This window comes from Babylonia areolata, chromosome 1 (genome assembly GCF_041734735.1).
Source record: "Babylonia areolata isolate BAREFJ2019XMU chromosome 1, ASM4173473v1, whole genome shotgun sequence".
NCBI lineage: Eukaryota > Metazoa > Mollusca > Gastropoda > Neogastropoda > Buccinidae > Babylonia > Babylonia areolata.
Window position 1 is genome coordinate 88,309,097 of NC_134876.1, and position 14,559 is coordinate 88,323,655.

Consider the following 14,559-nt stretch of genomic DNA (forward strand, 5'->3'; position numbering starts at 1 on the left):
ATGGTTGATGGGAAAAAACTATTTATAAGGGTCAGAGGGGGAGCTAAGTCTTTAATGGTGTCTGTTCCGAGTCTTCCTCTGTCTGTCTCTTCCATCTGCCACCTTCCGGTTTCTTGTAGGATTGTTTTGGATGTGTTGAGGTGGCTGAACCTTTCTTTCGATCTTTTCACTATTGCCAAAAGGGGTAGAGGTAAGCCTATTTAGTATAGTAACCTGGCTTTGCACAAGTCATTAGTATTGCTGTTGAACTAAGAGGTTAATCAATTAAGAACAATAAGGATAGAGGGAGTGAGATATGGAAAACTGTATTATTTTTGGCTTGTAGTGGTTTGAGCAAAAACAATAGAGACAACAGACCATTCAGTTCTTAAATTAATGTCAAAAATAATTTTTTAGCATCAGTCATTTATTCAGATTTTTTCTTTAAAGTTTGCATATTTTGTGCATTTTACTGTTTGATAGTTGTTGTTTTTTTGGGGGTGGGGGTGGGGGCTTGCATGATATTTTGGTGAAGACTTTACATCACAGAGGTCTTGAGTAGTCATTAATCTAAGAGCAACCCACAACGTAAATTAAATGACTTTTCATCTCGTGTTGATTTGCACAAACAGCACCTTCCACTGCAGGACAATAACACGAGTGGTGCTGTAATGAGCAATCAGAGCAATAATTCCAATGACAGGAGTCCTTCCTCCCACACCTGAGAATCCCCCCGTTCCACCAACTCCGGCATAACCGAAGTACATAGAAGTTTTGTATGACGAACATAAATAATGAACTACAATACTCAAACTGATACATTAGACTTTCTTTCTTGGGAGAGAATATCAGCATCACGAAAAGAGACAAAAAGTAGATGAGGGACAGACAATGTTGCGAAAAAATCCTGTGCACAATACTTTGTCACACATACAAATTGTCACTCACACAATACACACTTTTCCAATAGCATAGTTCATACAAAGAAACACAAGCTGTGTAACCATGAAAGATAATTTATTACTTGTAGTTGTACACTGTCCTCACAGATGAAAAAAACGAAAATATCTGAAACAAAAGACTTCAATCACATACCATAGGACTTTTCTCACAAAATGATTTTTATTAAGTATACAAAGGCAAAGATTTCATACTCACATTTCTTGAAGTTTCTCCCATTCATATCCATACTTAACTTTTAATTCTTGGTTTAAAAAAAAATTAAAACAAAAAAGCAGTAAGTTAGCACCTCTGTGCTGCGACAAATCGTTGACCAAGCATTCATTCTATGTTGTACCCAACTGCATCATGCCCCCACATCAATCAGAATAGTGTGACCACTCAAAATATTTATGTACAGTGGAGTTCCACTAAAACCATACTCCATCCTCCTTGATTGGGAAAGAAAGGGGGTGTGGAGGCAAGCAATAGGTCTGCATTTTAATCAATTAGATTTAGGAAGTAATAACAGATGAAGTGATTTTAGTGCAACTATCATTTTCGCTCATTTTTACTAAATTTACTTTAGGTTTTTTCTTGTTTTTCCGTTTTTCTTGGGGTTTTTTGTTGTTTTTTTTGTGTTTTGTTGTTTTTGTTGTTGTTTTGGGGTTTTTTTGTTTAGTTTTTTTTTGCAAATCACCGTTGTCTTCAATTATCCCGAAGTAGCAGCTTTTGGTGTTTGCTTTTTCTCCCCCCCCCCCCCCCCCCCCTATTTTGCTAATCGCTGTCTTGGCTTCGACATAAGGTCTTTGATTTAGCAGCTTCTGTCATATTTCCTTCTGCCAGTCTCTATCTTCTTCTGTTTTATATAGAATAAACTTTGTTTTTCTTTTTTTCAATTCTGCAAATCCCCATTTTGATCAATAACCACAACCTTTATCTTCTTCCCTTCTGACTGTCAGTTTCCATGACAACTGTTGCAATTCAAGCTTTTCCTTTCCTTGTGGCAATCAAGAGTTTCAGTGACAGCGTATTATTCAGAATCAAAATCATTTTCTTTCTTTCTACCAGTCTTTTTTTATTTGGGGGGTGTGGGGGGGAGAGAGGGGGGGTGCATTGGATGGGACTGGGATTGTGGCTGGAGGAGATGGAAATAAAAGGGTGTGGTTGAACACTGCTAAAATTCTAATTATGTCTGCTCTTGATGCAAGTGGGAGTATCACCCAGATTGCTTGTGAACCTTCAAAAATGCATGAAGACATTTGAGAGGTTGTCTTTGTGAAACTCCCCACAACCAATGGCATGACTTTGCCCTGAAGGAAGACAAATTCTTCAACATGACCATAGAACACTGAAAAGTGAAAGAGGAATTTTAAAGAACAAAGTCTGCATTCAAAGTTTATCTCCAATGTGAAAGACTTTTTTTTTTCCTAAAATCCCCAACCCACATCATCTTAATCTGTATTAAAATGAATTGTATGATGAATACAATCTATATAAAAAAAAAATAATAATAATAATTTGCTTCTTCACAATCCATTAATATCATACTACTTTTATTTTGCACAAAAAAGCTGCATTTTAAGACTTGAATAAATTATTACTGGCCATTAAAATTATATTGCAAAGTTATAAAAAGAAAAACCATGGAAAATGTTATTCATCAACACCTTTTCATTTTTTTTTTCTTTCTTTTTTGTTTTTATTGTTGTTTTTTGTTTTTGTTTTTTGCATGACCTCATCAGAACAAAGTATTGAGAGTACTTACATCACAAGAAACAAACCACTACTTGACAAACAAACAGTTTTATGACTGGTGGTCCCATCTTGGAGATGACATGCCAACGTATCCATGAATGACTAATTGTAACGGTCACTTTCCTCAGAAATAAAAAAAACAAAAACCAACTAGAAAGCAAAACAGATGCTACACCATTTGATTTCTTCCAGACTGACCAACAACCCCACCTCCTAAAAAAAGCAAAGGAACCACAGAACCACAAGGTAAATAAAAATTAAAACATCACCATCTGTTTCGATTGCTTTCCCTATTGAATACAGAATATAAAACCCTACTGTCAAATTTGAAGATGTCTGTCAGTAGATTATGTAAGGTGTTGAACCAAAACACACACACACACACACACACAAACCCAACAAAACCTGCAATAATAAAATAAATATCAAAGTTTTGATTTAAAGACCTTTTTTTTTTAAGATGAATAATATGGGGGAAAAAAAAGATGTATAAAGTATGACATGTTTTTGTGTAATTTATACTACTAAGTGATCTTGATCTGTGTTTTTGTTTGTATGTCTGTCTGTGTGTTGCACAGCCACAGCGTGAGCTCCATAATCAGGGTAAGAGCTGAAAAGACATCACAGCACAATCCCTCATTTCATACAGATCCATACTGGACAGTTGGTTTTGGTAGTTGGTAGCATGTCTCTTCCTGATAGTTGTGCTGGTCGTGTGGATCTGTTCGATGGCTAGACAACGCATGTTAGTGATGTCATTATTTTTATTTTTGTTATTTTTTGCTGCCCCATCATCTGCACCGTTTCAGTGGCATTACTCCCACCACGCTCATTTAGATTCCCAATACACGGCCACACCCTGGTTCGTCCATCGCAGTTCCAGCGTCGGCAGTCCACAGGGAGCCATCGATGTTAGGTCGCCAGGAGGCCACACACCAGAGGAGACCCTGCACTGCTGCTGAGTCACTTCGGTGGTGTTCAGCGGTGCCTGTTCTGATTTAATGTACACCTACTAAGCCCCCTACTAACGACAATAATGGCTTAGTCGCGGAGCCAGACTGAGTGAGCGTCCCTCCCAGAGTGGAGACCGGTGATGTCATTATCTCTCTCATGGAAGTATTTGGCCAGCAAGCCTTCTTTCTTTCTGTCTGGTTTGTCAGAGTCCTGGTACATGTCTGTCATTGTGTCTGATGCTATGTAAAGTGTTAATTTGTTTGTTTGTTTGTTTGTTTGTTTTTGGTGGTTGTTTTTTTTTTGTTTTGACTGAACTCGAGCTGCAAATATGGAAAGAATTACCAAATATTGCTGATTCCAATAATAAAACTGGGGAGAAAAGATGTCAGAATGCTATTTACTGAAGGGTCAAAGAAAGAAAAAAGAATTCAGCAATATGCAACAGAACTCTGAAAAGAAACGGGAAAGCACAACGCAATGGAAAACACCACGGTTTTGGCTACTGGAGAAACAAATGAGGATATTAGGGAACCATCACACCACGGAAATGCAAGTTGTCATTCCATGAGACCAAGTCCTTGCACACTAGGCCAAAGCTGCCATCAAAATGGTTGTCACTCTCACAGCAAAAAAAAACAAACAAAAAAACCCAAAAAACAAAACAAAAAACATACTCTTTTATTTAAGGTCCCCTTGAGCTGTGACTGAAAGCTAACAGTGGTCCAATATGTTAGCAATTTTGTTTCAAATCTTTATTCATCAAGTGAAAGGGAATAACAATTACAAAACTATTTGTATAGATATTTAAAAAAAATCATAATCCCCAGGCCAAAAATCATAATGTCATAAAACATTAATAATATAAACAAGAAATACCTTAACTGAAAACTGACAACATACAGGTTAGAAAGCTTAATTATCGGTCTTTCGCAGAAAAATTAGTTTCTTTTGCATAATTCACCCCCACCCCCCACCCCCCCAAAAAAAACGCACAAAAAAACAACAACAAAAACCACACATATGCATATGTGCACACAATTATGAAGGATCAAGTTATTGGTCCAGTAATGATGATCTGAATGTTGGCAAGCTGGTTATGACTGAGTATACCTTGTCTGGAAACTTTAAGCCAGCACACCTGATGACCAACACTGAGACAAAAGGATCATCCTACTGTGCTGTCAAATGACATACTAATGTGCTATCAAATGACATACTGTGCCAAATAATCATATCTACTTTGGTTCTAACACAGACCTGTACGACACATGGAGTTCCATAAATCACAAACCTGCACGACATATGAGTAAGTAAATATAACACAAAATATTAAGTAACCAGTGAACATTTTTTTATGATTGTACTGTACATAAGACCACTTAACAGTAGGTGTCTTCCACGCAGTGTTCACACAAGATATTGCTTAAATATAATGTACACACACAAACACTGAAATGACCTGTGTCGGGACAAGGCAAGTCTCACAAACAAATGATCTGACTGAGAATATGCCCAAGTGTAACAACTAAAAGGACCCAACAATAAACTGCCAACCTGACAAACTTTGAAATGACCTAACCAGGGATTATGTGACTGACAAACGTGATGAGGGATTACTAGACAAACGTTGAAATTATCCCACTGGGAACATATACAGAAATTCAAAGGTCCCCAGAACATGGTTTAAAACTTAGCAGTCATGCAAAATCTCTTTGAAATGCTGAATTAAACAATATCTAAAATCATAAAAATTGCATGAATTTGTGCACACACTCATGCTAATTTAGTCATACTCAGCAAAGAAGCACACTCATTGCAAGCATCTGCTGCCATGAAATCTCATTAGAATGGCGCATATCATCAGAGCACTGTGATGTTTATTACAGCCGGTTGGAACAAAACAAAAGGCTGGCAATATTGCCTGTTTACAACTTTAACAAAATGTCAAAATAGTGTGTGCTGCAGTGTGTGATGCACAAAAATAACGTAGTGTTTCTTTTTCATCACAAACAGCTATTATTTGATCATTTGAATTTATGGCTGTTGGTGAAATTGGAAGAAGGGTACCCTTTCCCTGTAATTATTCTTTCCTGTCACACTCGTATTCACTTTTTACAACAGTACAAGACTTGTCAGGTGTGTGATACTTTTGAGTATGTGTGCATAGAAAAGATGGGGCCAGGGTACTTACATGGGTCATTGAGACTACAAATAAGTATGTGTGTAATGCATATGTGTGCATGTGTGAGTGCGCATGTGTACACAAATTCCAAGTACATGGCTCATTTCAATCTTATGTTAAATACTAGCCTTGTATACCTGCTTCTTTTCTTATCTATATGTATTTATTACTCTTTTTTTTCTATTTTCTTATTTGATTTTATTTTGTTCAGTTTTCACACACACTTGCACATACATACATGAGTCAACAGAGATAAGGCTAAACACGCTCGCTCGCTCTCTCCGGGGAGAGGGTCCCAGTATCTATGTGTGTGTGTGTGTGTGTGTGCATGCACGATTGTGTTTCCTTCACACACACACATACAAACAACTGAAAGTTCTCTCATCTAATGTACAGTCATGGATTGTTGAACAGACTACATATGCCATCACGGGAAGGCATGAGAACTCTTGAGACCAGAAAAACAACTTGCCTTCTTCACAATAACCATTTCCCCTCTTCCTCATCAACCTCAGTAACCAGCCAAGAATTGTTAGAGAATGATACAAAGGGAAGTTATCATAACTGTAATTTGTCCAACTAGATGCAACACAAACATTGTGCTTTCCTAATGGTCTTGTCCTACACACATTGCACATTAAGCACTATGCCTTGTTCAAGCTGGAAAGCTTCAAAGATAGGTAAGAGGCTTTGAACTGCTCAGACATTGAAGGAGGAAGAGAAAAGGGAAGGGAAAAGAAGCGTTCAACTTGCGCCAATTTCAGGGTGAAATGCTGTGGTCACTTTGTGCGAAAGATTTTGCCAACTGACCCCTGCTGACTGCTTATCTGCATCACAGTAATAATGTATTCTTCTTGTGAAATGAAAACGAAAAGACTCCACAACAAAAAGTAAATTATCTCGCCATCTCTAATACATCCTAGCGCATTCATCATGAATGATATACCACACTCAGACCTTCTGTACATATTGCTTTCTGCCCATCGACAGCAACATGCGGTTTACATTAACTGGGCAGAATGGAGATTAGAGATAGGTATTGGAAATGAACATTAAGTATGTGTAATTAAATCACATTTTACAAATATTTCAGTTTTGTTCGCTAGCCCAACTTCAAATAAGAGACAGAGAGGAAATGAATTTTCAAATTCAACACCGTAAATTATAATAATTTGTAATGTCTGTTCTCTCACCTCTCAGTGTGACATGGGAACTTCAAGCTGTTACTCATGAAATCATCAATCTGAGAGAAACGGGTAAAAAAAAAAAATCCATCCTGAAGATGAGAACAATGAATGCTGGCATCACTCTTCAAAATTCATTAGTGCCAGCTACAATTCCAGACTGACTGAACATACTGCTCCCCACAAAACTGACGTATCTCATTCAACCATTCACAGACATCATTCAAATTATTACCAAACTGAAGATCAACTCACCTGCTTCAAACCAATTTTGGCTTGTGTTTCAAAATGCATTTCGTGCAAAGGGTGAATTAAAATTTATTTGAAATGCCAAAAACATGCAGCAATAATAAACAATCACATAGTCAATTCAAATTAAATGCAGATTACAAAGAAACTGGATTATCAAAATATTTAATTTCTTTTTAAAAGCTAGGTAATTCATGTTACATGGTCCAAGACAGGAGAAAACAGCGCGAAAAGGTATTTGGATCATACAGCACAGGAATCAAAAATGGAAGAAAACTGAATGACCATTGTTTTCAATGGAAGACCAGAACAAAATGTCCATTTGGACCAGTTACAGTTCATTTAACTCCAATCTATCAGCACACAGACTTCTGTTGGTTGATATACATAGAATTGTGCTAGGTTTGTGTTTTGTTTTATTTCATTTGATCTGCCTCTGTTTGTTAACCCACAAAAAACAAAGCAAACAAATAAACCAGAACTGACATAAAGGCAAGGAAACACAACATTGTTTGTTTGTTTGTTTGTTTGTCCAATTTTAAAACTGCATGTAAACAATAAGACCCAAACAACTTAAAGTGATAACAGTTAACAATATTACTAGCTGTCCACAGGCAGATTTTTTTCCCCATCATCCCACACCCCAAATCAGCAGGTCCAAACAGCAAAGACATTGTTACTGTCACAGTGGCAAGTCCAGCACTGATTGCACACAAGTTATTATCACTTCTGTATTGGCAAGTCCAACAGACCTTTGTCAATGGAATCTGTTCTTGCTGCCAAAGGCTGCGACAACCTCAAATTACTGTCTGACTAGCACACACTATTGGTGCAGAGAAAACTGCACCAGATATGAGGCAGTAGTATCACCACAGATGACTGCAGATTAAATACAAATTTGTGAACTAGAATATGACTCGAAACTACTAAAAGAAAAGGACAATGCTTGTGACACCAGTATCGTATGGATCCCACTCAACATATGGCAAGCATCAAGCTTCTATACACAAATGAACTTTTTTTTTTTTTTAAAACACATCAACTCAACAGCAACTTTCTCAATAAATTCAACGAAGAGAAATGGGTCCCTTTTACAAATCAAGACATTTGCAGTGTATGAAAAATAATATTTAAAAAAATCACCAAAACATCAAAATAACACAGCTAATAATGGCAGTGATATGAAAATTATTTATCTACATCTACTTAAGTTGAACAGTTTAAATAAAACCTACTCTTATCAATAAATGACAAAAGAAAAAGTACTGACACAAGAATGACGTGGGAGGCTGGGTGGGAGAACAGATTGCATGCAAAAGTGTACAAACACAGTTCATGCTCATGCAACATGCGTATGTGTCTACAAAATGGGTTTAAGTGTAAGATTAAATTACAGAAATCCCAAAACATGTTTTTTTAACCACTGAGATACATCAACAAAGAGAGCACCTAGAAAATCTCACCTTGCATTTTTCTCGTGACAATATTTCTGTTGGCTAAAGAAAAGTCAACACACTAATAAAGAGAACACTTTATACTGTAGTATTACAACACTGGTAATTCCCCAGCACACTGAAATGATAGATGATCAGTTTTCTGGTGTCTGATCATTCACCGATACACAGAAAAAAGATTGTATTGTATAACTCTTTTCGTCACAACACATTTCTCTGTGTGAAGAGAAGAATGTTTTATCTTCAAGTCCACACAAAAACCCCAACACCTGTTTAAATTGTATTACTCTTTTTGTCACAACACATTTCTCTATGAGAAGAAGAGAATGTATTACCCTCGGAGCCAAACAAAAACGCCTACACCTGTTTTTCCTTGCTGTGCCAATGCCGTTACAGAAACCACAATCACAGACCAGCAATTTATACTTTTCAAAGAATGACAAAACATCCCCACACACGGACTGTGGCCAAAGCCTTATACAGGCCATTTTCGTCACGGAAGACAAAGATTGTAGTGAAAGCTGTCTTCGGAACTGATCCTAATTATCAGCAAGTGCACACACATATAGAAATGAACATCAGAACTGTGCTATCCTGAATATGTTAAAGGAGACAGAATGTTATCAAACAGTTCAGAATTCCATTTTTTTAGGTACAGTACAGCCTGGATCCTGGACTGTGCTGCTACTAATAATTAAAGGCAGAATCAGCAGCTTTTTCCTTTTTGACTGACTTTTTGCAAGCATGTTGAAATGTCATTGCTAATATGATTCTCTGTCCAGTGACTTTGTCATTGATTGTTGCCATTTTGATGTTTTTTTAAGGAGAGAAAAAAGAAGTCCAATTTTCAAATGCAACACATATTCCTCACTTAATGATGAAGTGTTACATAATTGTGGCGTGACAGGAGGGGAAAAAAATCATAGTTGAAAGAAATATATGTTATGGTTCTAAGAAATACACTTTGAGCATATTTGATCATTCTTTCTTCCAAACTGAGCAAATTCAGTTTTGTCCTCCCGTCACCACTGTTAACTGCTTTTCAGTTCCATGTCATTCTGGATCTTGATTCACTCCACCTAAAGTCAAAGTCTAGAACTGAAATTACACTCAAATGACTGGGGGGCTCCCATGCTGGAGATTCCATCTTTACGGAAAACGTTTAGGAATAACTGAGTATCTTCCTGTCCCTCCCATCATATAATATGAGACAAAAATCAATGTTTTTTTCATGTGCCTCCCATCATATAGCATGCAACAAAAATCAATGGGTTTTTTTTTATTGTTTCTTTTTTCAAAGGAAGAAGCACATGTTATATAGTGCTGAAATTCGCCTGATCAAGAAAACCAAACTGACTGAAATGAAATCTCATTCAAAAATGGAAAATGGGGTTGGTGGTGTGTTGTGCAGAGAAGATAAAAAACCATTTGGTGGGCTAATTTTATATGAATGGGTCAAAACAAAAAGTTTATACATATAAAACTGTTTAAACATGGGCCAAAAAAGAAAAAGAAATATAGTCATATGTGTTTTTAAATATAAATACATTGTAATGAGTCATGTGCAATCTTTTTTTCTTTTTTTGTACAAAAGGATTTAAGTATCATGCACAGTTTCACAAATAATTTAACTATTTAACACAATGAGTAAATCAGCTTCTGTCCACATTTAATTACGTTGAGTCCCTCTTTACACAGACACATTTAAGCTTGCATGGTTTGAAGTAAAATGATACAGTGGTACCATGTGTCATGACACTGTGTCTGCATGTGCACCTTTTAAAAGCTGATCTGCTCTTCACACCAAAGACACCAGAAAACCTTAACCTTTCACTGAAATCGTCATGTGTGTAAACACATGCATGTTCAGACCCCTGAACATATCCAGTTCCCCCACAGAAACTTCACCCCCCCCCCCCCCCCTGAATTTGGCAGCAGAGTCATTCACCTCAGAATAGCAATCCCATCATGTCTGGAAGCACCAACCCACTGCCTCTTCTTGAAGAGCAACACTTTCTTTAGAAGCAGTAAAAATACAGTCTTCACAAGTTCTTCCACCAATTCTTTCCTCACCAACACCCCACAAAAAAAAAAAAAAACCATAGATATTTGAAAAATAAATAATCATTACCGCCTTAAAAACAGTTGCATCCAATTCAACAGTAATTCGGCAGCCAACTTTCTGTGCAGTTTTTTTTTTTTTTTTTTTTTTTTGCCTTGCTGCTGTTTGCCTGAAAGAAACACGCAGCAGCTATCAACTCGTCTCAGCTTTCTGCACCAGTCCCTTGTGTTTTATAACTGCTTAGTAGCAACAGGAACAGGCATTTCTTCCCTTTACTCATTTTTGTCTTGTATCACTTTTTTTTTTTTTTTTTTTTTTTTTACATGTCTCTCTCATTTGCTCCAAGTAACAGCAACAGTGTTACGAACACTCCAGACGACTTTCATTTTGCCTGAAGTTCATTTCTTCTTCTGTTGCTGCTGCTTTTTCTGCTCCTTCTCTCTTGCCTTCCTCTCCTTCTCCTGAAGTTTCTGTTCCTTTTCCTTCTCCTTTTTCTCCTTCTCTGCCGCAGCCCTCAGTTCCTTGATCTTCTTCTTCAGCAGCTCACGGTCTTTGCTGTTGACAATGCCCAGGGTCTGAACACAGATACATGTGCATGCATAAATATGTGCGAAGCACATGCAAACATGCATGTACACTAAATCAAAGATGATAACCCCCACAGCTGTAAACCAATGAAGCACTCCAAAACGCTTGCGCACACATTATCTAAGTATTAACAGTATATCGACTTTCAGTTCAAGTGGTGTTTCTGTAGACTGTTGATCACTATCTATAAACCATACCAGATCCAGTGTCCTTTGAACATCACCAGCTCCAAAGTTGGTTTAAATAAAAAGAATTATGACCATCACCCTGATCCAGTACTTGCATACATCCTGAAAATTTATTTTAAAAAAAAGAAGAAGTTTTTTAAAGATCAGCTTACAAATGTGTTTTCATTTTTATCCAATTTCCGTCTTTATTTTTGTTTCCTTTTCATTTATTTCTTATGTTTATTTGTTGTCTTATGCCTCCTGAATATATATATATATATATATATATTGTTTTGTTGGGTTTTTTCTTTTTTAAAGTTAACATACGCATACATTCATCCAAATTCACACTGTGACTCAGTAGATGAGTACTCCAAAACGAAGCAAGCATGTAAGTCTGATTGACCTGTGTTCCATTATTGGCATAATACACAAAAATTCATTTCAGCCAAGTCCAGTTCTTTTGACTAAATCATGATTAGTGAATCAGATGTGACCTTTCATTTAAACATTTTGATCTTTCATGACGAAAGTCAGGGTGACCTGACAGGTGCAGAAGAAAAGTCACTGATATCCTATTCTATTTGAATCTCTCTTACAATTAGCACCAAGTCTTCAACCTGAACTCACACACACACACACACACACACACACACAAAGACTACCCATTGTCAAAATGCAAATGATCACCAAAGTTGGTCTCTCACTAATGTTACATTCTCATGGTAACAACACGCGCACATGCAATTTAATTGTGATATAATTATATAATGACAAACCAGAGACTGTAAGGTAATTGTGATATAATTATATAATGACAAACCAGAGACTGTAAGGTAATTGTGATATAATTATATAATGACAAACCAGAGACTGTAAGGTAATTGTGATATAATTATATAATGACAAACCAGAGACTGTAAGGGAAGTAGATCTGTTGATTTAGATGGTTGTTCATGAACATTATGCTGTTGTAATATACACACACACATTGTGAGTTAGGCTTTTATCCCCCCTTCCCACCCGCTTCCCCTCCAACCACCACATGCCCTACACACACACAGACACACACACACAGAGCAGCCACCTTAAGCCTTGAGCCATCGAGAGTCAACAGCTGGCCCCCAGTGATGTTTTTCTCCATGAAGTTAGCTGTGTACTGCTCCAGCTCCAGGGCTATCAGCCAGTGACACACGTGCTCCGTGTTCCACTCCGTGATCCCACACGACTCAAACTGGTTCTGGCTCCGCTTGTTGGGTGACACATTTTCCTGTGAAACAAACGTTGCTGATGAAGTTAACCACCCTGTGGAGTGGGTGAGTAAGAAAGGTGGATCATCTGGTTTGTCATCGACCTTATCAACCTCAATTTAAGCCCAGATTTCTTAACCTTCATCAGACCTGTGTCTGGGGGTGTTGGGAGGTTTCTCTGCGGATGTAACTGCATGAAGTGTATGTATTTTGGAAGGGAACACACTTCAGTCAGTGCTTGTGCACTTTTTTCCCCCAAGAAGAAAAAGACAGGAAGCGCGCACGCGCGCACACACACACACACATACACACACCTGACAATAAGCACATGCAACAACAAACATTCTGATATCACTATTTCTACTTCACATCTGGTCTAACTTAACCTGAACTCATGACTGACTGCAACAATTTTTTTTCCATCTTTTCAACAACAAATAAGAAACTGAGGTCCCATCTTATGAATTTGTTCCCATTTTGTTGAAAAGACGAGTACCTGAAACCTGATTTGCAGTGAGCATTTTGCTTAGCAAAATAATGCACAACTGAAGGCTTGTCCATGACAAAATTATGTGGAAAAATAGGTAATCCATATACATGCATGATATGGATGCTTGTTGGTATGTGCATGCATGTTTATTTTTGTGCAAATCATACACAGTAACAGTGGATGACAGAAAATAAATCATTTCAGGTTTCTGCAAACAGGGACGCAGTCATGTTAATTATGACTCCTACAATGAAGCAATGATACAACATTATGAAAGTGTGCACCTCTTCTTCACACAACAGAGCACAGGTCTTATCAGCATGTCTGCAACGTCTCTGACCAGTACCCATGCACCCTGAACCACCCACAGCATCCTCCACTTAAAACACAATACCAAGTGTTCATTTCACCCTGCTCAAAACAGCTGTGACAGGTCCAAGTATATGATAGTCGTGTTCGACTATGACCATCCAGCAGAGAAGGTAACTACTGTCCCCACTATCTGGGCTAGAATCTGACAATAATGGAGAGTGTCTTGCCCAAGTTACATCCCTAATCCCTTGGCCAAGAGGGTTTTAGGGCAGTCGGTGTTGAGATGGTTCCCAAAGGCCTACTAGCCCCGAATGCTGCAACACTATGAGCCAGTGCAATTTTGCCTCCTAGTTTTAGAGTCATAATCCTTCACAAAAGACTAAGCTGTAAATGATTTCTCACTGCAATGGAGAAACCACTGATAATCCAGCTCTCACTTTGCTGTTGGCCCAACTGTAAACCTTGTGTCAATCTGTGATACAATCTGATGTCCAAGTACTGCTTTTCACTCCATTCAAAACAGCTCACCTCTGCAGCGGGCGTTCCAGAAATGTTGAGTGTGAATCCTGAGCGAGCGGCCCCGTCATCTGGTTCTGACACCATCAGTGAGGAGGAGATGTCACTGTTGGTGCTCATTGCTAAACGAAAGTGCATTCCAATAAAGTTTGATTGAAGATGGGAAACAATTTCTCATGTTTGAACTTACCGCTTAAAGATTTTTTTTTCTTTTTCTGAAAACGTTTTCTGAAGCTGTTTTTCTTTTGTTGTTGTTGTTGTTTTGTTTTTGTTATTTAAAAACCCCAACAAAACAACAACTACAAAACAATATACTTAGATGAAAAGAATGAACAACAGACAGAAACCCAAAATGAATGACAACCTGAGTCAGAGTATCAGACATACAGTGTATCACATGTTGTATTTGAGCATGTAGGTGCATAGACACAGATTTGTGCGTGTGTGTGTGTGTGTGTGTGTGTGTGTGTGTGTG

General features: G+C 37.6%; 1 protein-coding gene across 1 annotated transcript in view; it reads right to left on the reverse strand.

Moving 5' to 3' along the window:
- Positions 1-1,681: 1,681 nt before the first annotated feature.
- The window catches only part of LOC143290857 (uncharacterized), a 94,335-nt gene continuing 81,457 nt past the window's right edge, over positions 1,682-14,559 (reverse strand). The window contains exons 24-26 of the mRNA XM_076600437.1: positions 14,097-14,206; positions 12,604-12,786; positions 1,682-11,336 (exon numbers count right to left, since the gene is read on the reverse strand). Coding sequence (XP_076456552.1) covers positions 11,160-11,336; positions 12,604-12,786; positions 14,097-14,206 — 470 coding nt within the window. The 3' untranslated portion in view covers positions 1,682-11,159. The remainder of the gene's footprint in view (positions 11,337-12,603; positions 12,787-14,096; positions 14,207-14,559) is intronic.